The 27,466-nt window shown below is 44.0% G+C and overlaps 2 protein-coding genes across 2 annotated transcripts in view; both read right to left on the bottom strand.

Annotated features, from left to right (window-relative positions):
- Nucleotides 1-791: 791 nt before the first annotated feature.
- Msmo1 (methylsterol monooxygenase 1) lies at nucleotides 792-16,767 on the bottom strand. The gene is made up of 6 exons (XM_041674653.1): nucleotides 16,658-16,767; nucleotides 11,026-11,310; nucleotides 6,914-7,062; nucleotides 5,774-5,900; nucleotides 3,200-3,354; nucleotides 792-1,855 (listed from the first exon to the last, which is right to left on the bottom strand). Exons 2-6 carry the CDS (start codon nucleotides 11,278-11,280, stop codon nucleotides 1,660-1,662), a joined length of 882 nt encoding a protein of 293 aa, XP_041530587.1. The 5' UTR covers nucleotides 11,281-11,310; nucleotides 16,658-16,767; the 3' UTR covers nucleotides 792-1,659.
- Nucleotides 16,768-22,089: 5,322 nt separating this feature from the next.
- Nucleotides 22,090-27,466, bottom strand: part of Klhl2 (kelch like family member 2) — a 113,975-nt gene continuing 108,598 nt past the window's right edge. Inside the window, exons 14-15 of the mRNA XM_041674427.1 lie at nucleotides 25,097-25,240; nucleotides 22,090-23,210 (exon numbers count right to left, since the gene is read on the bottom strand). Coding sequence (XP_041530361.1) covers nucleotides 23,182-23,210; nucleotides 25,097-25,240 — 173 coding nt within the window. The 3' untranslated portion in view covers nucleotides 22,090-23,181. The remainder of the gene's footprint in view (nucleotides 23,211-25,096; nucleotides 25,241-27,466) is intronic.

Here is a 27,466-nt window from a genome sequence, read left to right as displayed (position 1 = left end):
ACAGTCAGGACATGGGAAGTGCTCAGTGAGTATTAGCTTATATTGAGTAGGTTGGTGGCATAGCTGTCGTAGAATGTTGGTCTAGCATGCACAAGTCCCTAGGTTTGATTCCCCAGCATCAAACCTAGATAGAAAAAAAGTGAATTTGGCATGCACCATGTTATTTAAGCACATTTACCACCATTCCAAGCAGTAGAAACTTTGTTGTATTTGTACCGGACAGAAAGTGAAAGGCGAAGACTAAAAAGACAATTTACAGGTGATCTCATAACCAAACAGCATGATGCCATCTTATGTTGCATCCCAAAAAGCTGCAAAGAAAAAGTCAAATTTACACACACACAGGAGGCATTTATGGTAACAATAGTTTGAAACAAACCTGGCCAAGGACAGTGTGGTGATTCTTGTCTATACCTCAGCAGTTGGGAGGCTGAGGCAAGAGAATTAGCAGTGTGGCCATCCTGGGCCACATAGTAAGAACCCTCCAAAGGCATGGCTAGCCAGTCATGGCCAGTTAGTCCTATAATCCCAGCACTTTAAAAGCTGGAGCAGAATTACAAATTCAAGGTCAGTCAAAAATAGACAAAGAACAAAGACAAAAACTAAGGACTGGGATGCGGTCAGTAGTTTTTGCCTAAAAGGTATATCCTTCCATCTATATGGAAGCCATCTCCGGCCAGAAAGCTTTCAGCATCTTCGCTAGGTCAATGAAATTCCCACTATGGACCAGATGCAGAGGGCATGCAGCAACAACCAGCAAAGTGTAGCAAAGTAAAAAACAGAATCATTCCTTTATTGTAAAACTTCCTTTAATGATTTCTGTGTTCTCCCTTACAAGAATAAAACATGACAGCTAATCTTCACAACTGAAAAACAGAGAATCAGACAAAAATCACATTTATTTCAACAGTTCTGGGTGCAGATGGAAGTCAATTTACAAAGCTCAAGACAACTTCAATGAACACTTGACACACACACAAGATATCAACAGCAGAAAGGAGCTCTTCAGTTTAAAAAACACCTCAAGTAATTTGAAAATCTTTAGACTATAATATTCTATATACATCACATAAGAAATGAGTCAATTTACAAGATGCCAATAAAGTTACTACAATCAAACAATCCTTCACAGAAAGAATAGTATAAACTGGTCAGCCCCAGACCAGAGTGGGGTTTCAGTCACTTGCTCTGTCAGCTAATATATTCAATTCCCAATATTTTCATTTTGGGTAAATTCTAAAAAACACTCATGTCTAAAGTCAACTAGAAGGCAAACATTATTGTTGAGAAATTTTCGAACTGACCAGCGTATGTAAAAGGATTAAAAGGCAATGTCAACTTCAGCCTGGGTGGCATGAAGTGGTAAGTTGTACATTAATACTTCCTCCAAAACCTGAAACCTTTTGGCGAGGTTAGCAATATGGCCTTTAAAACCTCCTTGTGAAAACTGTACTTAAATATATATATTTATTTATTTCCACATATACAGAAATTGAATGTGAAGTAGCAAAGTTCCCATCTGGAAGATAATTAAAGGTCGTTAATGTTCTTTTTATCACTTAGCAGCCAAGTCCCGTGCTTCTTCCTGCTCCCCAGAAGCAGTGTTAGTTACTAGCTCCAGTTGAGGAAATGCATCTCCAAAAGGTGCGCGAGGGGCGCTCATTCAGTCTTTTTCCCAAGCTTCTTCATCTTTTCAATGTAGGCATGATACTGGATGTCTGTCCCAAAGATTTTATCCCACCATGTGAAGGTGGATGCATAATTCCCAATGAAATTCATGTGGTGGAAATCGTGGTGCCGAGAACCCGTATAGAAGGGGATGAAGTTCAACGGGTTGATGGGAATGTAATAGCCGCTGAAATGAAAACGACACAGGTTACTCGTGAGACACGTCGACAGTCACACGCTCGACAGCAGCAGCACTCCACTTCATCCCAACCACTCATTCCTCACACGGTTACAAAGACAGAGCTGGGGAGGGTGTGGTGCAGACACCGCAGCTCCAGTACTTGGGAGGCTGAGCAGAAGAAATGGCCCGCTACAGAGCGAGTTCTAGCTCAGCCTGGGCTCTGAGGCCCCAGCTAGAAAAAGAACAATAAAACCTTACAGGAAAAGGAACATGTTAGGAAATTTAGGAAACCATATAAGATACATGGAAATCTGACACCAAGACATGAAAGACAGGGATTAATTACAGTAGGTAAAGCAATCACTCATTTTCAAAAACCACCTTCTCTATTTAGAGGAGCCTGTCCACCACAACCTAGAAAAGGTGTAAACCAAGTTTACTTATGTTTTCAAGGAAAAGTTGTGGGAAATTAGCATCAAATATTTTGTTTGTTTGTTTGCTTTTTTTGGTTTTTCAAGACAAGGTTTCTCTGTAGTTTTGGAGCCTGTCCCGGAACTAGCTCTTGTAGACCAGGCTGGTCTCGAACTCACAGAGATCCGCCTGCCTCTGCCTCCCAAGTGCTGGGATTTAAGGCGTGTGCCACTGCCACCTGGCAGCATCAAGTATTTAAAAAGTTAAAATACATTCTGCTGTCTCAGTTGGGGAACAAATACTTCAAAAGAGTATCGTTTGGTCTATTCTCTTTAGTTTGATATCTGAGATTAGACATAACTCTTTATCACGTCTCCAGTGTGTGGAAAGGGAGCATCTGAAACATGTCCATATTTCATTGGCATCTTCCTTCCTCTCATCAGAGGCAGCCAGAGATGAGCAGTGACCTTTAACAGCAGAGGCTACGGGCCCCAACACCCTCCGGGGAGTGAGGCTCACCAAACCACGATAGCTGCTGGCCCTGAGCACTTTGCTTGACAAGACAAATGATAACAGATCAGTCCATACAAAAACATCTATGATTTGAACTTTTATTCAATGATTATAACCCTCTCTTACCCAAATAAAAGCTGGTTGGTCTGCCTGCAATTTAAGCCTGCGGAGGCAGGGATGGGATACACTCACAGGAGCAAGCTTGCTGGAAAGACTGGGGAGTTCTAGATTTGACTGAGAAACCCTGTCTCAGAACATGTTCACACGTACCCACACACACATAAAAAAAAAAAACACGTGTTTACACACAAAAGCAATCATGTTTACATAATACCTCCACATACATAAAAACATGCATTCACACACACAAGCACAATACCCCACATGAAAAAGATGTCTTCCGCCTGAAAAGAAAGCATTACTCACCTATGGACATCGATAGTTTCTAGCAAACGGACAGTCACCCACGCCCAAAGAAGAATCATGTGATCGCAGAGGAGCACAATGCCAATGAAAAATCCAGTTCCGAGGATTATGGTTTCTAAAGGATGAGCATATTCTGCTTCAATTCCGAATGGAGCCTAAACCAGAAAGAGTAAGAATTCCTCAGTATGTTGTGATGGTTCATTTCATGTCAAATCGTGCTGGGATCCAACTATGCTGTCATGAAGTTAATGTCTGAACCAGCAGATTTTATTCTTCATGAAGGCAGGGCCCATCCTGACAGGGAGAGGTCTTCCGAGGAAGGATGAGGATTCCCAAGGAAGAGGGGATCCACATAACAACCACAGACACCATACCTCACTTTCTGGCTTGTTCCTCTGCAAAATTTGGGCCTCAGACAACAAAAAAATTTTTTTTTTCTTTCTTGAGGCACGGTCTATGTAGCTGAAGTTGGCCTTTAACTCATAACACCCCTGTGTCTGCTTCAGTGTTCCAGATTTTAAGTAAACCTATGTGCACAGTAGCTTTGTGTTGACCCTGTCTCTAGAGAGTTGTTGCTGATCTCTGTTTACACTATGTAAAGATGACACAGTGATTGGCTTGAGAAAGAGGCCAATGGTCAATCCCTAGACAGGAGAGACTGTAGATTTGAGAAGAGGAAGAGGAGGAGGAATCTAGGTGCGAGAATAACAGCAGTGAGAAGCCGACGAGTCAGGGAGGAAGTCGAGCATACAGAATGAAAAGTAAAACCCACATGGTAGAACATAGACTAATAGAAGCATGCTCAGTTAAGTTAGAAGAGCCAGTGAGGGAGGCCTTAACTATGGCCGAGATTTCATAATTAATAAGAAGGCTCCATGTTGTTATTTGTGAGCTGGAGGCCCAAAGAAAAATCTGACTACAAAGAACTTTATGTATTCCATTTGTACATAGTTTCATAAACTTATACTGTTTATAAGAGTAGTGATAGCGATCCAGCTGTACATAGACAGGTAATAACAATAGTTCTCAGTAAATGTTTTATCAATCAAAAGGTCTAGAGATAGGAATGTCTTAGTGTTGATCTTTTATCTAACTTCAACTCTAATTAAACATCTATTTACCTATGTGTGTGTTTGGGCACATGTGCACAGAGCTCAGGGGACGACCCTCAGGAGTCAGTTCTCCCCTACCACCCTGGAGGATCCAGGGATCAAACTCAAGTCGCTAGGCCTTTAACTCTTAATCTTTAACTTATGAAAGAAATGATTATACATTATACATAGGAGCACACAGAGTACTCAATCCTTACTCATGGTTTTGTTTTCTAGGTTACATTTACCTATACTAACTAATGTCCTGAAGTACTGAGTGGGAAGACTCAGAATGTTTCAAACTGTGAACTGTTGTGAGTAATGCAGCATCAGTCTCAGCCCCACCCCCAAGAAGCTTCACTCCTTTGTCCGGTGCTTACATCCCCAATATACTTCCTGTCCAGCAGTTTCTTTTAGCTGTCTCAGTTATCAGCATGACATCTTAGCCATGTTTTCGGGTATCCACTGAGGCCTATATAAAAGCAGGTCTGAGTAAAAATAAGTAATCTGCTCTGAAAATGTACTTCGACTGACTAACCACTTTAGTTTAAACAGCAAACACTTAATTGTGCATCTCATTTAAATGACCCTTTCATTACTATAGCCAGTACCAATCTGCCAGTCTGTCAGGGTGTCCACAGTAGGATGAGAATCTGAACAATTATATGTAATAGTCTTTAAAGTCTCAATTATAGTGAACCATGAATTAAAAAATATGTCATAATATATATATGCCTTTAACTATGTGCATGTGTATATGAGTACAGGTGCCCCATGGATATAATAAGTAGCCTAAATACTGGTACTAGGAATTGATCTCAGGTCTTCTATAAGAGCAGGATGTGCTCTTAACCACTCAGCTGTCTCTCCAGTTCCTACCATGAAAATCTGACACCAAAGAAAACTTTTGGGTCTGATTCTGTGCATATATATGTACATCATACTCGTCATTATAATGCCAGTCAAAAAGGAAATAAAGGGCCTGAGAGATGGCTCAGTGGGTAAAAGTGCTTGCTATGTAAGCCAGCAGAGTTGATTTTGATTCCTAGAGTCCAAAAAGTGGAAGGGGGAGTAGACTGGAGAGATGGGTTGGTGGTCAAAAGCACTTACTGCTCTTACAAGAGGACACAGATTCAGTTCCCATACCCACACTGGGTAGCTCCAGTCCCAAGAGATCCAAAACCTCTTCTGGTTCTGAGGGCATCTGCACACACGGACTGAACACCCATACACTCAGGTACATGCAGAAACACTTATAATTTTTATTTAAGGTAGGAGAATATTGACTCCACAAGGATTTCCTCTGACCCCACATGTGTCCTACCTGACATATCATGTGGGTGCATGCATGCACACACACATAATAAAGTATTTTTTCTTAACAGGATGTGAGTTAAAATACCACTTGTGCTTCTAAAATGCCAAACAACAAACCTGGTTTCTCCACTTCAGCAGAAAAAGCTGAAATGTGATCCTAACATACCTGAAACTCATGGTGGATTTTATGAATGTATTTATAAATCCTCTTGTGATGAAGGAGTCTGTGCAGGAAATAGTGCCAGGTATCTTCAATGACCGCACAGCCCAAGCACCTTGCCAAAATCATATACCTGTGAGAGGTAAGCAGTAACAAATACAGAGTAACCATGACTTAGGAAGACAGTTCAGACATTTTATAAACCAAACGCCCAGTTATCAGCTCGACCTCACAAGTAATTCTCCAAGCCACAGGACAGCTGAGCTGGGTGTGGTGGTCCACACTTTTAATTCCAGCCCTTGGGAGGCCAAGGCAGGAAGATCTCTTACAGTAAGCCTAGCCTGGTCTACGGAGTGAGCTCCAAGCTAACCAGGGTAACACAGCAAGGCCTGTGCAGAAACAAAGACTATTGGTAGGTGAGGCTACATGCTACAGTCTGAAAGGGGGTTAAAGAGCCTGACTCTATTTCCATAACATCTTATGTTCTCGGAGGCCTGGGAAACCAAAGCCTAAAGTTAACGGTAAAGCAATTACTTTTTCTACCACAGATACACTTAATTTAAATAAAATGATGAAAAATAATTTGTATACACATGTACTCAGGCCTCTTAGGCAGGCTATGGACTACCTGTGTAGCCCAGGAAGATTCTGGAGCTACAGGTCACCCCCTCCTGAGCGCTGGACCACAGGTGTGTGGGACCACATCCTGCTTAAAGGATTCAATTAAAAAAGTAGACTTTCGATCTGTAGTTGGTTGGCTACAGGGATATAGAACCACAGACAAGGAAAGACTATGGACCTAGGTTACGGTACACGTACAGCCAGTTATATCGGGTCACAAATAAATTTCAGAGTATTGGCCAACTGAAGAAGATAAACATGAAGCAAAATTTAATTGAAAATTAAACATGAGGGGGCTGGAGAGATGGCTCAGAGGGTAAGAGCACTGGCTGTTCTTCCAGAGGTCCCGAGTTCAATTCCCAGAAACCACATGGTGGCTCACAACCATCTGAAATGTAATGAGACCTGGTGCCTTCCTTGCCAGCAGTACATTATATGCTTAATAAATAAATCTTTAAAAAAAAGGATTTAAAAAAGAAAAATAAGCCATGAGTGAATATAAACATCAAATTATCACTGACATACCATCTTGGCATTCTTTCCCAATCATAAGGAATATTGAAATACTCTGTGAAATAATAAGTCCCACAAATCATAGGCAGCTGGATAAAAAAATGATTGAAGAGAATTCCTTTCAAACACTTCCATTGGCTTTCAAAGCTTTCTGGCTTATCCTACGGAGAGAAAAAAATTACAATATTTAAAACTAGTCTGTTATCAGTAGTTCAGCTGAATAAGCAGAAATAAATTCTTGAAATTTTCTCTCAGCTCTATGCTCTGTTCTGTTCATGCTACAGGGAGGGATCTTGACAACTACTACAATACTTCTAAGAGGTTTTAAAGATCGTTAATAGACAAATAAAACGACAATGACCTACAACGACCCTGAGAAGCATGAGATGAGTAACTACCTGTCCAGACTTTGCTGCCTACAGCGAAGAAGTAAATTATGTTAAGTTTACACTGAGGGCCGCACCGAAGCTCACAGCAGCTGACAGCTGTCACTACAAGGGCAACTCAAGGCACCCAGGTGTTCAGAGGTCTTCATAAAGACGTAAGCCCCTTCTGTATGCACACGATGAGAGCTACATGCTTTCTTAAGACTCAGGACCTCCCAAAGTGGGTGCTTTGGTGAGTGTGTGTGCATGCACAAAGCACAAACAATAAAATACCTAACAAAACAAAAGTAATCCTTAATCTAAGACTCAACCTATAGACATGGACTGGAATATTGAACTAACCAAGTAATCAGCTGTGATGCTCACCATAAAATCTGTTTCCCCAGCACTAGAACAAGGGGACGACACACAGTAATTTAGACTGCCTTTGTATTTCTATCTAAGGATTCTCTGACCCTACTCCAAACTTCTCATCTATGACCGAGGACTAACCTGAACTCTCAGGCTTATTTGAGCTGGTGCCACTAGCTCTTGGCTAGACCCTGATTCTCAAGGAGCTTTAAGAACAACACAAAGCTTAGGGGATGGAACAAGAACAGTAGCAAAGTCCCCTAGCATGTGTGCAACCCTGAGCTTCCATAGCGTTGACCCCAGCCCTGGGGTATGTATGTGAAATAGAATAACCAACTACTATTATAAGGAATAAAACCATAGGCTGTGTTGTTTATATGGTATGTTCACGATGGCTAAGAAGACATTTAAATGTTTGCCTAGTACAATAGCAAAGCTTACCACTGTTTACTTAATATGTACATCTGCACCCTAGCTTGAAGGGATACCCTCACTGGGGCCATGGGCTTCCCTGATGCTTTAGTTAGATCTCTATTTGAGCAAACTTAGCAAAACGTGTCTGCTTTCCTTGTCATGCATGTAAATGTTCCTCTGACTTTCAAGCACACAGATCAACTGTCAATGCCCAGCAAGTCTCTCCAAAGTGGGAAGTGTTGCTACTATGTGATCACCGCCATCCCAGTTTCTCAGTATAAGGGAGTTTTACCTGCGAGTACGTCTGTGTGCCATGTGCATGCCTGTGCCCCTGGAGGGCAGAAGAGGGCATTGGACACCTAGAGCTAGAGTTCTAGACCTTTGTGAACTGCCACATGGGTGTTGGGACCCAACCCCAGGTCTTCTGGAAAAGCAGTCAGTGTTCTTAACCACTGATCCATCTTTCCAGCCCCTACCTCCCCCGCCCTTTTTTGGTGAGGGGGAGGTGTACACTATTTTTGAGTCAGGGTCTCATGTGTCTTATGGTAACCTCAAACTAACCTGATCCTCCTGCCTCCACCCAAGTGCTAAGATTAGAGGTGTGAGCCACACCTGTAGAGGCTCTCCCCGGGGGGCTGGGGGGCTGGTCCTTTCTGAAGGAACTGGAGGAGCAGTGGATCTGAGGGGAGGGAAGAGGTAGTGGTGGGGGACAGGAAGGAAGGGCAGCCGTGGTCAGGATGTAGTACATGAGAGAAGAATAAAGAAAAAGGGAAAAAAGTTTAACAGTGTTCAATGTGTTAAATAATATAATTCTTGAGTGTTTTATGATGGACTTTCTAAAGCACTGAGCAATAGACATGAATTGTTTTGTGCTTATTTCAATCACAGTATGTGCTTTCAGAATTTACAAGCAGAACTAACCTACATGACTTTATTTTTCATTTAATTAATTGTGCTGTGGGGGTGGGAGGCTAGAGCCCAGGATCTGTCTGCCCATCCTCTTTTCGTTTTGCTCTATTTTACACTGTTTTTGTTGTTGTTGTTATTGAAACAAGGTCTCTCACTATGCAGCCTTGACTGGCCTTGAACTTACTATGTTGATCAGCCTGGCCTCAAACTCACTGTGATCCACTTGCCTCTCTAGGCTCCAGGGCCTTGCACAGGCTAAACAAATGCTCTCCTACTGAGCTACAACTCTAGGCTTTACCTTCTTCTCTAGCCCTTTGTGCTGTGACGACTGCAGCCATTCTACCCAGCCTTTCACTAGCTGTAACCAATTAGACTGTGGGATTGGTCCACTTGTGTGTGCTTGCACTGACTTCAAGTGTCTGGGCCTTGCACCTGCTAGGCAAGCCTTCCAACACTGACCACATCCTCAGCCCCACTTACGCTTTTTCCTCCCACATTTCCTTCCAAGGCCGCCCACTCACCCTGGGCTGAAGAGCTCTCCTCTGGACAGGGTACCACCACCTATCACCAGGCAGTCAGCTGCAGAGGTCGGTGGAGGAAGAAAGCAAGCTTCAGCTTGCTGGCCACCTGATGAATCAGCCTTACTTATAAATGAGTCAGCGGATGACACACAGCGGCCAGAATCACCTTAGTGATGCAGAATTTAAGACATTGAAAAAGAGCTGTGTTCCAGCTCAGAAGCACCAAGGAAGTGCTCTAACTAATTGAGGCGAACGGGGCATCCTCTGGACTACCCCCCTCTTTATGTCCTTTCCCTTTTCTCTTCTCTCTGTGGCCTGGAGTCTGCAGGTATGTGATACCTGTGTTAGCTGCAGAGAAACCTGTGTGAGTCCTTCCTTACAGTGACTCACTGGGAGAGGCCACAAAGCCAAGAGACTGACGAGACGCAGTCTGAACAAACCAGAGGAACACTCAGCATCACACCACTGTGGTGTGCTCCTGAGTTTTGCTGGTTCAGATTAGCCAATGGTGGCATTAAACACACACACACACACACACACACACACACACACACAAAAGCTCTGGAGTTGGAGATGGTCCACGCCTATCAGCACTCAGGATTGAGAGGGTCCCAAGGTCAAGGCCAGACTGGGCTAAACAAACAAGAACTAATATTGGTGTAGGAAATGTTGACAAGTCCTTTCAATCTACACTTGTCCAAATTCTCCTAAAACTCTGCTGAGCCAATAGCCCACATCGTAGTAAGAGTTCATTCTGTCACCTCTGTTCAAAACTAAGACGACTTACCGTGCATACCTAAGTACCTTGTTGTGTACACAGTACATCTAAGACACTGAAACAAACACCCAGAACAAGGCACATGGGACCATAAGAAAGCTGCGGACACACCACTCATGCATGCACGGGATCTTCCCATATGACACGCAGTTAGATTTGCTGAGGCGGTAAGAGTGGAGGAACGGCAGCACAGTCACAACTGTTTATCTTTTTATCTAGGATGAGAGGGTGTGCAGAGGTGCGGTTTGAAAAAATATGTGTGCTGAGGTTAAACATGCCTTGTGCATGTTTAACTATATAAGCTATACCTGTCAGCTAATTTAAAAATTAAAATTTATACACCCCAATTAGATAAGTATCACGCCTTCCTAAAACCCGCCTTCAGACAATTCTTTGAAACACTATCACTAATGATCTACATTTATTTTGCCTAACAGACCATCAACTAGCAGTGTGAGGCTACCACACTTTCAAAAGTAGCAAACACAGAGAAACTCACACAACTATGAAAATAAAAATACCCAAATGTCTCTGGAAGTAGTTTAATTTGGGCTAGTTGGTAAAATAATAGCCTAGCTTTACTGGGTTGAACTCAACATGTTATAAAAATTAACTTCCCTTTTCCCGTTGCCATCTTAAGGTATTCCGTGGGCTCCTTACATTTCTCCTAGACCGCACTGATACGAGTCTCTCAAAGCTCAACGTTCTTGAACAACACAAAACAGTATCAGTTACAGCATTTGATCACAAGCGTATCACACTCACCTTTTGAATTTTGTACTTTCTCATATAAGGTATAAACTGGAATAAAAATCCAGGTAGTGAGAACAAGAAATAGATGGCTTCATGAACTATGAGGGACCCCCAGGTAGCGATCTGGAACTTTGTATAGTTATCCAGCATGTAGCCCCAAGCATTCTTAAAGGGCTCCTGCAGAGGGTTCTCAGGCAGCAGTGAGTCCACGTACTCCACAGCCAGCGATGCTGAGCTGAAGATGTCGACACTTCTGTTTGTGGCCATTTTCAAGTCTCTGTGAGGAGCCTTTTATTTCTGTAGAAAGTAAACAGATAAGCAAAGCAATGAAATTATGAAATATAGCATAAAAATAGCTTATGTTACTTTTAAATGACAATTACTAAACAAGGACTAATTCCTTAGGTTATAAATGTGATTAAAATAACCACTGAATGTTATTATCATCTCCATTTGCAGACACTGATTTAAAACTCCATGTTCCTTTTAACAGCAATATCTAAAAGAACAGTGGGAAGGCCATTCCAAGCCAACTTTCGGATGTCAAAATGGCTCAGTGCCCACTTGCCATGCAACGTCCTGAGTTCAATCCCTGGAACCCAAGTAAAGACGGAAATAGAGAACTGACTACACAAAACCATCTTCTGATTTACTCAGACCGACAGATAGACAGACACACACACACACGAAACTTAAAACGAAAAAGAAACCAAAAAGTTTGCCAAAAGTGACTAGGTAAAAGTTAAATTCTGACAAGAACAAAATGGCACTCGTAAACAAAGCCAGAGATCAATATCAAACTACAAAAAGTCTCCCAACACATGATAAATAGGGACTTTAGAAAAACCCAGTGGAAAAAAATATCTAAGGTCATTCATCATAGTTCACTGACCAGTAAAGCTGAATGGCCCCCAAACCCCACAGGCTTAGTTAGAGACTGAGGAGAGGGCTCGGGCAATACAGAGTCTGCTGTAGCAGCACAAGTATTGGGTTCAGATTCCCAACCCTCACATAAAAGCTAGGTACAGAGGCAGGCATCTGTAACTGCAGGACTCTAGATTCAGGAAAGGATCCAGCTGAAGAAATAAATAAGGCACATAATTGAGGGAAAAGCCAACCTTGACCTTTGGCCTCCACAAATGCACTCACAGACAGGCACGCACACACAAACACGCGCACACAAACCAAGAAACTTATTTCTCCAAAAGAGGAACTGTACCCCGAGGAGATACTTTTGCCCAAGTGGCAAACCTTTTAAAGTTCAACAATAGCCACTGGTCACAACTGGTGTGCACAGAGGTACTGACCACACAGCTGACTTGGGATAGCACAGTATAGCTTCTAACTAGCAACAGATTCAAAAAGAATATGTAAGCCCTTAAGCAAGAGTTCAACCAATTCCTTCCACAGACAGTCACACAGCTGTTTACAACCTAAGGAAGCCAGGCATGGCGCCTCACACCTGTAAGCCCTGTGCTTGGGAACCTGAGGCTGACGACTGCTGAGAGGTCAGGGTGAGCCTGAACCACACAGGAAGACATCTTCAAGATGTCACCAATAAAACAAAGTAACAACAATATTGAAACAGCTGCCTGTATCTCCAGCTCCAAGGGATCAGATTCCCTCTTCTGCACCTCAGGCACCTGTAGCTCCATGTATGAGGTCGCTCTCCCCAACTGCCCCCCATATACAGGTGATGAAAATAAAAGATTAAAAAATTAGATTAAAAATCCTAGTTTGTATAGGATGATATATAAAATCTAGTCTTAACTCCAAAGGAACATTTACAGAATAGCATGTATAGTAAAAGCCAAATACGGTTATGTCAAACCAAAGTCCCTGGTTTTTGGCAAAATCATGTAATTCCTCTATGCACATGTACATGTACATACCAACACACAAAGTACAGGACAGATCCACTAACACAGCAGTGGTCTGTGAAAAGAGACTCAAGGGCAAAAGCGTTCCCTGTTATACTTTCTTTACAATTTTCCCTCCCTCCCTCCCTCCTTCCCCCCTCCTTCCCTCTCTCCTTCCCTCCCTTCCTTTCTTTCAGGTCAGGACAGGGTTTCTCTGACTTTGTAGACCAGGCTGGCCTTGAACTCACAAGATCCTCTTGCTTCTGTCTTCTGAGTGCTAGGATTAAAGATACCACACCCACCTTAACTTAATCATTTTAATTTCTTATATGAGACTATATTTCACCTATTTAATAAATGGTAGCCTAACTGGCCACCAATCAAACACAATGAACTTTACTGTGAATCTGACTTTTATGAAAAACACCCCTGCAACTATTAATTTATGAGTTGTTGGACCAGCACATAAAACCAAAACCAAACCAAAAATCCTATTTTAGGGCTCCATGGGTAAAGTGCTTACCCAGCATGCACAAAGCGCTGGGTTCCCTTTCTAGCATCACATAAATGGGGCATATGGTGTATATCCCAGCACTCTGGAGGTAGAGGCAGGAGGATCGAAAGTGCGAGGTGATTCTTGGCTACACCGTAAGTTCAATGTCAGTCAAGATACATACGACATAATCTCAAAATAAATAAATAAAAGCATTTTTATAACCTTAGAAGAGTTCACAAAAGGCACTATCATTTCTAAAGTTCACTTTTTCTGCTATCCTATACAAGAGATGGCTGGAAACTAAACCACCTTCTTTCAGGCCTTCAGGACGTTCTGTGCCCCCTTAGCCAATGGCTTGCACAGGCATGTACCCGCTGGCCTCACAATCTGTCCTCATTCTTGTCAACGTTCCAGGGTCCTCCTCTCACCAAGGACATGTCTCTCCTTTATCCTTCCTCACTCCATGTCCTTCACGGACATGAACCCACTTCCTTCATTCTGAAAATACATGCTGGACTGGAGACTGGGCTTGGCAGTTAGGAGCACTTGCTGCTCTTGCAAAGGACCCAGGTTCAGTTACCAGCACTTGGTGGCTCACAACCATCTGCAACTCCAGTTCCAGGAAATCTTCTGACACCAAGGGTACCAGGAATCTACAGACATAGATGCAGGCAAGACATTCAATCTACACAAAACAGATACTTCTTAATTAATAATAATAAAACAAACCCATATTCAAGTCTGCCTTTCTAGAGAAAAGCTCCCTAACCATCATTCACAGGCTGAAATGGAAAATGCTGAGTTTCAGGCCTGCTTAGCTCTGGTGAGATATGTCTACCTAGGAAAACAGAGGAGAGGGGAGGGAAGGGAGGAGGAGAAAGAGGAGAGGAAAGAGGGGAAGAGGCAGGAAAGAATTCCCAATCCCTATCATCTCTTCCAGTCAAAGGATAGTTCCAGACAAAAGTGCCACCCTCCTCCACCTACACTGATCTTAGCCCCGAGCTCCCCATCCTCACCAAGACATTGCCAACCATCGACTACAGAGTTGCAAAACACTAGATGGTTCACTCCTGTCTCCATTTTCTTGAGGCCATTACCAAATCTGAGCATGACCACCACTTCCTAGCTGCATGCCCTAGATTTCCTGGATGATCAAACTCTGAACTGCAATCTTATCACAGAAAAAAAAAATACTCAAGAGTAATTTTTCTAGTAGTCCCAAGGAGCATCACATGTTCACTGCCGGACAGAAGACCTGGCACACGGCACCTAAAATAAGATGCCCATCATTGAGCACCTTCTGCATGCCAAGGACGTGCCATCATTTTAAGCTGAACCCCACCACACCATCACGAAGCAGAGGTGTGTTTATTATCTTTGGTTTTCAAATGACAAGCTGAGGTTTCGAATCAATAAGTAATCGCGAATCAATAAGTAATCGGTCCAAAGTGACACAGACACCGAGAGAAAGGGGCCCTGCACTCACGGATGCTGCTATGCTGTCATTTAAACAACACTCACAATAAAGAGTACAGCAGAAGACTATAGCTTACCCAGGCCTCTGAAGAGGTTCGACTCAAACTGAGAGTTCATTTTCTCACTTCCCATCTATTATTTTCTATTCTCATCAGTGGGCTCAACTTATTCTTAAAAAAAAAAAAATCACTGACCCTCCCTACTGTCAAGTCCAGTATTCTTTGGAAATCATTTCATTTGACCAATGTGGACGACAAATTCTCTTCTTTCTCTCTCTCTTTCTTTCTTCATGAGGGCTTTAACTCAAGTTGGCCTTCAACCATGAAAATAAGATGGCCTTGAACTCTTGACTCTCCAGCCTCCACGGAGGCCTGGGATTACCCAACAGCAAAGTGGAGGATTTGACATTTCTCTACTTGACATTTTTTCCTTAGCTCATGGAATTCACATAGCTTCCCTCTAACAAATATTTGTATCTATGATGTGCTACCCTTGCCCTTCATCCTAGATGTTCCAAAGCATCGCAAAACGATGTGACCTGTAGGATACAAGGGAAACTACAGGGAGCTGTGAGGACAGAGGAGCACAGGGCTTCTGGGCAAGAGAGCTTTCTACATTGAGACCTGGACATGACGGAGAGGGGCCCGGGTCACAGCAGCACTGTAGTGGGGATAAAGGTGCTACCACATACAATGGCAAGGAATCTGGTGTTCTGATTTACAGGAAGCCCTGGAGTTTCTCCTAACCCACACTGCCTTGGCTAACCCTACTGCCTGCTTTAAAAACATGCTGATAGCCACCATCTACAGCTCCCCTCCAGATCCAGGTTCTGAACATCCAGCAGGTTGCTGACCATCTTCAGTCAAAGCTAGTTTGGATCTGGATTAAACTTCAAGGCATCCTGAAGTTTATCAGACTTCACTTCCTCCCAAACCTGCTTGAATACCTAAGTTGAGGAACTTCATCATCTCCCAACGAAAGTGTTCTACTCTCTCCCGACCTCTCGATTAAGTCTTCCACCTCCCACACAATGTTGAGAAACAGTTCAGTTATCCCGAGTTTAAGCTCTGCAATGAAGGGAGGGAAATGGGCATGTAGCTGTCCACTGAACAAAGCATCTGAGAAAGTAACCAAACAGGAAAGTTTTTATTGAAGTGAATACCCTGCCTCCTCATCTTTGAGTAACCTGCTTGCCTGGAAACCTGATTTCAAACAGGTTGACTAGATACTCAAGGGAGGGGAAAAAAAGGAAGAAAGAAATGTATTCGTAGGTCCTCGGATTAACTCAAAGTCTGGCTGACAATCTGAGTGTCTCTTTTGGCACTACAGCTTAGAGAAGGCCTATGGCACAGAGTCAGGCGCCACCTAAACAAGAGTTAAACCTTCGCGGTCCAAGCGGGCAGCAACATTACAGGTGAAGACGGGGACCCCTCATCTATGCACCCCTGTCTCACAAGGTCTACGTGCTGTTCCTGCACTCCATCCCACGTTACTGACTGTGGCCTCCTAACCCATCCGTTAGTGCTTCTGAGACTTCCCACAGCCAGAAACCCAGCACCCTACTCCCCGCTCCTTCGTGGGAGTTGTGTTTCTGTCATAAGTTTCTAAGACTTCAGTCAATGATGCAGACGCCGGATGCCTGCAAACTCTTTAAAGGGCAGGAAGTGTTGGCATTCCACTTCCATCACTTGAGAACCTCGCCTCCCTCTCTCAGCTTTGCACAGCCAGGCTCCTTCCCACCGCGTCCTCACCCGCCCCGCCGCCCCAGATCTCGGCTGCGCCCCACCCTGCCCCGACTCGAAAGGCTCCTCACCTGGCGTCCGCGATACAGCGGACTGTATCAGCGGACTGGTACAGCGGTCTGGGCGCAGTACCGGGCAGGTGCAAGCGGCCTCCTAGCTACTTCTCCCGGCCCAGGGGCGGAGCGCGGAGGGCGCGGCCGGACCCTCTGGCCGTCATTGGTCCGCCCTGTCTCCGCCCCGCCCTCGCGGTGCAGCGATTGGTCCGTGACGCGGCCCGGCAGCGTGTGACTCGAGTCAACGAATCCTGGCGGCGCCCGCCAATTGGCTCCGCGGATGGAGTGAGGATAGTGAGACCCGCGCGGACAGCCAGTCGTCGGCGTCGCAGCGCAGCTGCAGGCGGGGCGACGCGGGCGCGCGTGACGGCGTGACGGGGCGGGGCAGCCTTGTGCCGGGCGTCGCCGTGGCAACCAAACTGCGGGTGCCTGGGGTGTGCAGTGCTCTCGGCGCGCCGGGGCGCGCATCTCCTAGGCTTGCTTCACCCAGAGCCCGGGGAAAATGTAGTGGGGATGTTTTTTAACAATCCTATTGAGTTTTTAGTTTTGCCTTCCTGGGTTTATTCTGGATTTCGATCTTTCTTGAGACAGCACTCACGTACAATCTGGCCTTTGAACAGGAAGGGTACTTTAAGGATGACCTTGAACTCTAATCCTGTTTCTGCCTTGGATCACCTATCTTGCTTTCCACGTACTTTAATAAGTGAAACTTTTTTTAAAGTTTAATTTTTTGTTACATTTAGTGCCTTTATGGGTGTTCACAGGACAGCTTGGGGAGTCGGTTCTCCCCTTTCACCACATGGGTCTGGAGATATGTTCACTGAGCCCAGTAACTATCTTTTAATAAATCTCTGTATATAGAACATGGGGCAATGGAGCTCCTGCAATAATCCAGAGAGATAGCTGCCAGTATTTCCATGTTGTAGATGAGAGAACAGAAGTTGGAGACATTTAGGGTTGATTCTGCTGAGGCCTTAGTGAGGTAGCTCAGTGGTAAAGTTCACTCTTAGCATTCTAGGGACCCAGTGTTCCACAAACAGAAAGCTCAAAGTCTGTTTTGGGTTGTCAAGACTTGGACCTGAGGCAGGAAGTGAGCTAAGACTATCCAAGCTTATGACTGCAGTTGCTGCGTGGGGCAGCGAACACCCCAAGACAGAAGAGGGCTTAACCTATAGCTCTAGACTCATTTTACCCTATGGTGTCGCCTGTGCACAGTTGTGTAGAGATGATGTGTTATCAGGATGCTAACCTTTTGCTTAAGGAAAGTATTTTTTTTTTAAAAAAAAAAAAAGTCATGTCCATTGTGGTGGTATGTAGCAGGCTTTCTTTGGGGTCACCAACCAGCTCCCAAATCATGCCACAGAGACTTATTAATCATGAAATGCTTGGACTTCTGCTTGTTTTACTCTTATAACTTAATTTGACCTGTTTCTCTTCATCTGTGTTTTGCCTGGGGGCTTTTTACCTCTTTTTCACTCTGTATGCCCTATCTGTGCCTGGCTAGTGGGCAGCTGCCTGCCTGGCTGGCTCCAAACGTCTCTTTCTCTTTCTTGTTCTCTCTTCTCATGAGCCTAGATTCTTCCTACTTATTCTCTCTGCCCGCCAGCCTTAACTTTACTGCCTTTATCCTTTACGGCCTAGCTATTGGCCATTCAGCTTTTTATTAGATCAAACCAGTACCTTAGGCAGGCAAGGTGAAACAGCACAATCTTTCCTTAATTAAACAAATGCATCATAAACAAATGTAACACACCTTTACCTAGTTAAAATAATGTTTCACCACAGTGGTGCAATCCTGTAACCCTAACACTTGGCAAGTGGAAACAGAAGGGTCAGATATTTAAGATCAGCCTCGTCTACATACCACGCTAAGGCCAGCCTGTCTATGCAAGGCCTTATATGTCACAATAATAACAAACCCCCAAGCAAAACTAACTAAATAAAATATAGACGTGGTGGCACATTCCTGTAATTTCAGTGTGTGGGGTATTGAAGCAGGAGAATTGTACTGTGCTACATTACATGGTTTTATCTTAAAATCAACTTTTTTTCTTTTTTTTTCCTTTTCTTTCTTTTTTTCCTCTTTCCAAGGCTGGGAGCTCTGGCCAGCCTTGAGCAGAGGAAATCCATCACCTGGGCCTCTGCCACCTGAGCGCTGTATTAAAGGCATACACGGCCACAAACATCTAATAAGAACTTGTACAAGGGCGTCATTTGGACTGGCCCTGTTCTCATCTACTTGAGTACAATTGCCATACAAATGTGTGCTCTGTGCGAATGTGTTCATATAGGTGCAGACCGTGGGAAAGCTGTCCTCAGAGTTTCTGAAGGAAGGATGCCACTGTCCCCCCATTCCTGCCCGGACCTGTCAGTCCTCCCTCCCCTTTCTATCTACCCTGATATCATCTCCCAATCAAGTTCCATTGACGGGTGTTTCTGATGGGTCCAATGGTACCCTGTACTCATGGCTAAGTATTCCGTACCTTTAACACACTTATTCTTTGTAAAGAAGGGTAGCAAGGAGGTCACCTCAAAAGAAAAGAAATAGAACCTCTCCCTTGTGAAGTCAAGCTCTGTTAGGATGCCTGAGTCAGGTGAGGTATGTTGCATAGAAAATGTTGAGGTGTTCCATAAGCAATGCTTCCTTCTGCTACTAAGTGTAACCAGAGCTGCTTCTCCCAAGCCACCGGGCAGTCAGAGTCTCTAGTGATTGGTTGGTCTGAGGTATAAGACTGTAGCTCCTCACCCCAGTTTAGCCACTTTGTTTACCTATCCCGGCTCCAGATCTCCTGCCTCCTGTTGTCTGAAGCCGTGACCATCACTGGACTGCAGGCCAACTCTTTCCTCCGCCCAAGCCTGCAGTGTCTGAAGTATGGTAAAGACCAGAACTGTGGGCTCAGATTGAGCAGGCTTGTAGTAGACAGCTAGGCACGTGTGTTCAGTTATCAAATTCAGTAGGTAGAGCCCCTGCATGGCATAGAGTACTGAGAATCAAGCCACGAGTCAAAAAATACTCAGGAAACAATGGTTGTGGATTCAGATTTAGGGTTATACCCCAGGAGATACGTTGTTAATTGAACCACATGCATCCCTATAAACTAGTCAACTATTATCTTATGCCTTGAAGATTTACAGCTGGACAGACGTGAAGCTATGGCAACCCAGTTGGCTTATTCCCCTGCAGCAAAGGCTAGGCACAGAAAAATGCAACTTATCGAGGGAGTCAGGTACGAAATAAGCACCTTTTTTTCAAATCCTGTGAAACTCTGAAACAGAACACTTCTCATTTTCTTAGTTTTTGCAATAATGAGAGCCAAAGCCTAAGAAATGCCTTAAAACTCATACCTGGCACACACAGTACAAGGTCCCAAACCCGTTTCTGTGTCTGGGGTTTCACCACATGAAGACTTCCCTTTAAAACGTGGAGCAGCCTAGGCTTAGAATCCGAGAAACTCAACTCTAAAGTATGGTTCTGTCCATGCATCTAGTAATATGGGCGGCGGGGCTGCGTCCCTGGCACCCCGGCTGCCTGCTCGGCTAGCTTATGCCCCGAAATAACAACACACAAACTGTATTCATTTAAACACTGCTTGGCCCTTTAGCTCTAGCACTTACAGGCTAATTCTCACATCCCGATCAACCCATCTCTAATAATCTGTGAGAACCGGTCTTACCGGGAAGATTCTAGCCTAGTCCATCCTGGGTGGGACTACCCAGGAGCGGGGCATGGCCTCTCTCTGAGGCGTCTGCTCCCGAGAGCAGAGCTGTGGAGTCTGAGCTCACTTCCTCTTCCTCCCAGCGTTCTGTTCTGTCTACTTCTCCCACCTATCTTCTAACCAATAAAATGGGCCAGGGCAGTTCCTTTATTAGCCAATGACCTTCCTCCATCACATGCATATTCTTTGCTCCAAAGCGAGGCCCCAGCGCCCACAGTGGACGCCAATTTGCTTAAGAGCAAACTGAAATAAGGCATTCTTAGCAGGTGATTGGGTAGTGCCATGAGATACACGGCAGAGGGTGGGTCAGAGCCTGAAGGAATGGTGAAGAACCAAGCTGGCTGGCAGCACACACGCCATTGTCCACACACCAGACCTCCGATTTCGGGCAAGAAGCAGACTCAAGGGCAGCAGGTGGCACAGCTCCCTTGAGAAACAAGGACCCTGATCTGGCCTTGAACTTTACTCAAGCCTGGGACTGCTTTCTTTTTTAAAATTATAATCAAATTATCTTCCCCTTCTCTTTCCTCCTTCCAACCCTTCCCATGTTCCCCCGCCCCCTGTTCTCTCTCAAGTTCCTGGCTTTTTCTTTAATGTTGCTATATATTCCTACATATAAAAATACAACCAGCCTGTATAATGTTACTTAGATATGTTTTCAGGGGTGAACTCTTGGTATTGGATAACACACCAGTTGGGGATGTGGTCCTCTTTAAGGAAGACTATCTTTTATCTCTACAGTCTTTCGTTGCCTATAGTTCTTTGTCTAAAGATGAGGCCTCCTGAGCTTCCCATCTCACGTTGGCATGCCTGTTGCCATCTTCATTGTTCAGGTCTTGTGTAGGCAACCATGCTGATGAGACTTCGTGGGTATAGTGTCTCTGACTGGGAATTTAGAAACATAACGCAAAATGTACTTGGTACTGGTCCCGTGCCTGTAACTAGGTCCTGTGTTCCCTCTGATCACCCAATAAGCAGTTTGCTCTCCCCTCCATCAATGCTAATGTGATGATTTAGGGCGGGGCCCCCGGATACCTAAGGAAGGCACCAGTCACCTGTGACTAAATGACTGGAGGATTTTCCAGTCCCACCCAGAGGCGGAAGGAAACTATTAAGCAAGCCCTGTTGGAGTGGCTGAGGCGGTGCTGAGAGAGGTAGCTCTGAGGACGAGAGAGCCCCACCCCTCACCTCAGCAGGCCTCTTATTCTGCACACTTCACACGCACACAATTTATATCAATGACCAAAAAATTTTATCGCACGTTTCTCTCCTAATGATGGTAACTTGCCAACAGTGTGTTAACTTTTTAGATTCCTCTCCTGACCAGTAGCCACAGTATCTTATTACTTTCTTTCAATGCCCCCTTTCTGCTGTGTCCCAGTTGCTTCTCAACTGGGTTCCCCCTTCCATCAAGGCTACTTTTTTTTTTTAATCTGTGTGCTATTGACCATAAAAAGCAAGAAAATATAGAAAGTTTAAATCTGACCAATCATTTACTCTGATGGCTGAGGTCAGTTTCTCTCCAAGAACAGCTCCCAGTGGCAGCAGTTATTGCTTTAATATTTCTAGAGTACAAGTTACTTTAGCAAAAGCAAAACAAAAAAACTAAAGATACAGTTTCATTAAAAACATGAAAAAAATTATAGAGATTTCAGAAGTTGGAGGACCCAAGTTTTGCAAAAGGAACAGGCAAAGGAGACACACAGCTTAAAATCAAGGACATTGTGAAACAAATAATATACAAACTTTTATTCAAAGATAATTCAAGAAAGACACATGTTGGTCATCTTTAAAGAGATTAATTGAAGATCTCAGAAAAACTATCTGTTCAATACACATGGTTACTCACAGAAAGCTTTCTCTTCTGTTAATAGCAGCTAAATTTATACACACAGAAAGAATTCTTAAGACCATGCAAATTCAGTTGAATTCCATACATTCATTATATTCATCAAAAACCTGCAGGTATGTTCATGCCAAAGGTGTTACTTTAAGAAGAAAAAAAAAAAAAACGAAAAACACACACCAAAACATGACCAAGATTAAACTAAAGAAAATAATAAATAAGCATAATTTATATTTTATTTAAAAAAGTTTGGCATCACACATATTAAAGTGTGTTACACCATGTTCATTCCTCAGAAGTGGCGTTTTAAAGTGTTAAGCATTGTTAAATATCAAAAAATACAACTCTGTTTTACAATGTAGTACTGGCATAATTCAAAGTACTGTGCCAATTATAAATAGATAATCAAGTTTCAAACATCTTTTCAAACATATTTAAAGGAAAGCATATAGACACACATTTATATGCACACAATTTATTATATTCATGTAATCAAAGATATTTATAAAAGCAGACAGTTTCATCCTCCAACTATGCTGCATACTTACACAGATTTTAGTCTGTCCAGAGATTCTCTGTTCCCAGTAGAGATTGTTCAGGAGGAAGAAAGAGAAAACTTAATTTTGCAAGAACACACGTTAACTTTATGCTCTTTCACAAAATAATCCGTAGTCGTTCGAGGCTGATAGGAACTGGTTTTTATGAAAGCAACTGCAGTCTGAAAACCACAGCTTGGCGACTGTAGCCTAGGTCTCTTGTTAAGTCAGTCAGCTGCTGCTCGGTGCAGAGAAAGCCTACACGGTGCTTCTCCCAAAAATAATCTTCAGGATCCGAGGCCTCTAGAGGCAGATGGTCTCGTCTTCTGCTGAGACGTAAAGTGCAGCTACAGGAGGAGAAGCGCCAGGCGCTCAGTCACTTCAGAAATCCTGGCCAGCGGTGGCAGGTTCTCATGAATAGATACGCGGAGACACCCTCCAGGCTCATAATGGTTTATCAATAACTGTGACCCCTGCACGAGGGAATGCAGAAATAAAACATGTCAAAGAACACGCTCTCGGCCTTTGCGAGAATTCTGGGTTCTGTACTGCTACGGCCAAAGGCACCTTGTGAGTGAGTGCCTTTCCCCCAGACGACAAGCACCACGTTTAAACCTCGTATTTGTTCAGGCTGGAGAGATGGCTCAGTGGTTAAGAGCACTGACTGCTTGTCTATAGGGCCTGGGTTCCATTCCCAGCAACCACATGGTGGGTGAAAGCAATCTGTAACCAGTGTTCCAGGGGATCTGGTGCCCTCTCTCGGCCTGGGTGGACACCAGGCATACATGCAGTGCACAGACACGCATGCAGGCAAAACACCCACGCATACAAAATAAAGCAGTAATTTTAAAAAATTACATTTACTTTATTTTACGTACATGAGTGTTTTGCCTGCATGTACCACATGCCTGCCTGGTAAAGTCAGAAGTCAAAAAGGCACGGATCTCTGGGTACTGCGTGAGGGGTGGCTGTGAGCGGAGCATTGAAACCCTATGGAACTGAACCCGGGTCCCAGGCAAAAGCAACATGTGCTCTTAATAGCTGCACCATCTCTCCAGACTTCATAATCATCATCATCTTCTTCTTCTTCTTCGTCTTTTTTTAAAGAAAGCCTTTTCTTTAAAAAGAAAAAAAAAAAAAGAATTGTACTGTCGCCACCTGATTATGTTTGTGTGTATGCCCGTGCGAGTACGGCCTGAGCACCGTGACCACAGGTGCCCAGAGAGTCTAGGAGACGCTATGGGCTGTCCTGGACCTGGAGGTCCTCTGTAAAGCAGCAATCACTCTTAGCCCCAAGTCATCTCTCCTGCCCCTTGCACTACCAATTTAACCCATATGGCTGGGAGAGCCCTGCTGAGGTTGGAATAAGTTCTACATCAGACTTCTTGCCCTGAACTTTCTTTTCCTTTGAAGTTATTATTGGGGAGAATTTGCTTTAGTCAGAAATTAACAAATTGTACCTAATACTTGAAGGGTCAGAAAACATGCTGAAGGGTGTGTGTGTCCATCCTCTTGATCGTGGTGGTGGTCCTGTGGGTGTCTATGTCAGTTTAGGACTCAATGAAGTTGTTGGAAATTTTTCACCTATACTGCATCACTTTACTCTGGGATCCTGCAATATAGTTTCCTGTGAGGTGTCATTTTGGAGGATGGATAAACAGCAGTGATGATTAATGAGTAAGAATTAATTTTACCCCCAGTATTATAGTAATTGTGTTACATTCTGACATTTAAAACATCATCAGAATTAGTAAATGTAGAATATGTAGTGGTAAAGACACCATTATATTAGAGATAATTATAATTTCTCTTATTGAGATAATGGGCCAAAAATGACATAATTCAACCAATGGTTTATAAAGAAAGGCACTGTACTAGCCTCCTGGGCAGTGCACTGAGATGGGCATACTTGTTTTTAATTAATTATTTTATTTTTTAGGGGCAAAGAGGGCGTATGGGTCACAGCACATGTAAAGGGGTAGGAAGACAACTTGGAGTCATTTTGTTCCTTCCATCATGTAGGTCCCACGGACCCCTCAGGTTACCAAGCCTGGCGAGAGCCTGTGCCCACTCAACGCTCCCTCTTGCTAGCCCCTTAGACGCTCATCGTGGTTAAGGAATTAAAGCCTTGCTGCGGAGTGAACTGTTCTCAACCATTTATACTGTTTTAAGTCATTAAAATGGATTAACTCTTGAGCTGTGGGTTAGGTATCCTCAGTACTGCATTAAGAGAGTGAGTGTGCTTCATTGTCAGTCCATGCAGTGTGTATGAGACAGAAGACTTTCCTCTTACAGGAGGATGCGTTCCATCACTAGGATGTCACCTGCACGCCAGGAGAAGGAAGGAAGGAAACCATACCTGCATAGCTTCTCCCCGTGCTCATACAAGAGGACACAACTGTCCATTTATCTGTTGTGGGATTATAATACTCTACGGAGGCCAAGTTGCAGGAACCGTCATCTCCTCCGACAACATATAACAGACCATTAACTGCGCAAACACCTTAAAAACGTTAACAGAGAGAAAACAATTACTTTCAACTTTCCGGCAAGTACAAACAACCCTATGTTCTCTCGGGTGATAAGAGTGATGCTCCCTAAAAGGAGGCGGGGGTGGGGGTGGGGGTGATGCCATGTGAGACCTACTCTGTATGCAAGCAAAGCTCCTACTGTGCACCATTACTGCAGGAACTGCTTTAGATATGACAGTTCACTCAGTCAGCACAACAGCTGCACCTGTAGCTGAAGGTATTTCAGTCCTCGTTGAGAGAGGGAGACAGACAGACAGACATACACACACACACACACACAGAGAGAGAGAGAGAGAGAGAGAGAGAGCAAAGTAAAAAGGTTCTCAATGTTAGCTTTGCAGGGAATTCTAAGACAGTATTTATGCCCACAAAGTGGCCATGAGTGGGGCTGTACAGCTCAGTGGGGGAGCGGCTGCCCAGAAGGTCGCTACTTTGTTTTCTTTAAAGGGAGCTGGGTTGTAGTTCAGTGGCAGCGCACTTTCTGAACAAGAGGTGCTGGGTTTAGTCTCCGGCACTGCCAAAAGACAATGGTGCCTTATGCTGTAATCCTAGCACTGTGGAGGCTCGGGCAACCTGGGCAACATACTGAATCCTTGGCTTTAAAAAGAGGAGGAGGGGATCATGGTATTATGTATTTGATTACCAGAATAACTTTTGTCAGGCCTGGTGAAAGCACAAAAGCTTCTAGGACAACTTTTAAAACACTGATCTCTACTATAGATGTACAACACACGCACTTTTCTTAGCCCCACACAGGTCCTTCCAGAGGCGACAGGGTTTCACTGTGCTTTGAACTCATCATGGAGCCATGTGATTTTAATCCCTGATTCTGTCTCCGTCTCATACGCGCTAGGATTACGTAGGCCTGTGCCGTTAGACCCAAACTTCTTCTTCTTTTCTTTTTGAGAGGTCTCACTCTGTAGCTCAGGCTAGACTCAGCCACAGTAACCCCCTCCTGAGTGCTGGGGCTGCCGTGTAGCCCATGTTGCCTGGCTTACATAACCTACTTAGTCTGACGTACACCACACCTCAAACACTGCCCCCAAATAATTTAATCTACATAATCTAGTGGCTGCATACATTTCCACATGTGTAAAACCATGCTTATCTAATCCTTCCTTACTGGTGGTTATTTAAAACGAGGAACAAAAAGCACCTATGTGCTTAAATATTCATAAAATAATTTGCTATAGTTTTTCTTTTTTTAAAGAAAACTTCAGAGGTAAACACTATATTTCAACTAAATTTCGTTTAGGGCTGGAGGGCTGGCTCAGCAGTTGAGAGCACTGGCTGCTCTTCCAGAGGACCTGGTTCAGTTCCCAGCACCTGCATGGCAGCTGTGATAACAACTGTCTGTGGCTTCAGTTCCAGGGGATCCTACTCCCTCTTCCGGCCTTCACAGGTACCAGACATACAAATGATGTACATGCAGGTGAAACACCCACACACATAAGATAAACTTTTTGCTAAGTCAATGGAATTATTTTTAAGTAAAGAGCTGGGCATGGTGGAATACACATACCTGAGCTCCCAGGACTTGGGTGACAGAGAATATCAAGTCTGGGGCTAATCTGGTCCATAGTAAGACCTAGCCTCAAACACACAAATGTTTGAGATTTCCAAAATAATTATTCAAACATGTATATTCAAAACTATACTAAAACAGAGTGAACCTTCTTTCTCTCTTTTGCTCAGACTCAACTGTTTTACTATTCTAGTCTTATCATAAGAATCAGACTCACACTGTTTTAAACAATTCAAAACACTCAAAAGCAGACGCCGCAGACAAGCGTGGAGGTCCACGCGTGTACACAAATCCACGCGAACTGAGGCAGACAACAAAAGGTGAGGAAACCCAACAGGCTCGGACGGTCCACAGAGTTCAGGTCCTTCACTGATTCCGAGGGGCTCCCAGGTGAAAGAGCACCCCACTGTGGAGGTCAGTTTCCGCACCCCCTGCCAGCGACACCTCGTCCAATAGTAAGTTTACTGAGTCACTCCAGTCCTTTAGGTAGTTGGGAACCAAACTGCTTTGCCAAAAGGACTTGACAGCTTGGTTCTGTTTGGTTTTCTTTATCTTAACCAACCATGTACAAGAACCGATTGCAGATGTCTTCTAAGCACTATGAGGCTGCTGGTAACCGCAGTCAGCTCGTCCCTCCACTCTCCATGACTTAATTTCCCTTTCTCCATGTCTT

The sequence above is a fragment of the Microtus oregoni genome, unplaced genomic scaffold, assembly GCF_018167655.1.
Source record: "Microtus oregoni isolate MIOR12 unplaced genomic scaffold, Mior012 000025F_ref0000491, whole genome shotgun sequence".
NCBI classification, from domain to species: Eukaryota; Metazoa; Chordata; class Mammalia; order Rodentia; family Cricetidae; genus Microtus; species Microtus oregoni.
Note: the sequence above shows the minus strand (reverse complement) of the source record. Positions and strands in the feature narration are given on the sequence as shown.

Excerpts from the sequence above, each read along its gene's own strand:
- Msmo1 (XM_041674653.1), bottom strand. The coding sequence starts at position 11,280 with ATGGCCACAAACAGAAGTGTCGACATCTTCAGCTCAGCATCGCTGGCT. Across the intron at positions 7,063-11,025 it reads GAAAGTACAAAATTCAAAAG|GATAAGCCAGAAAGCTTTGA; the intron begins GTGAGTGTGATA and ends TTCTCTCCGTAG. Across the intron at positions 3,355-5,773 it reads AAATCCACCATGAGTTTCAG|GCTCCATTCGGAATTGAAGC; the intron begins GTATGTTAGGAT and ends TTTCTGGTTTAG.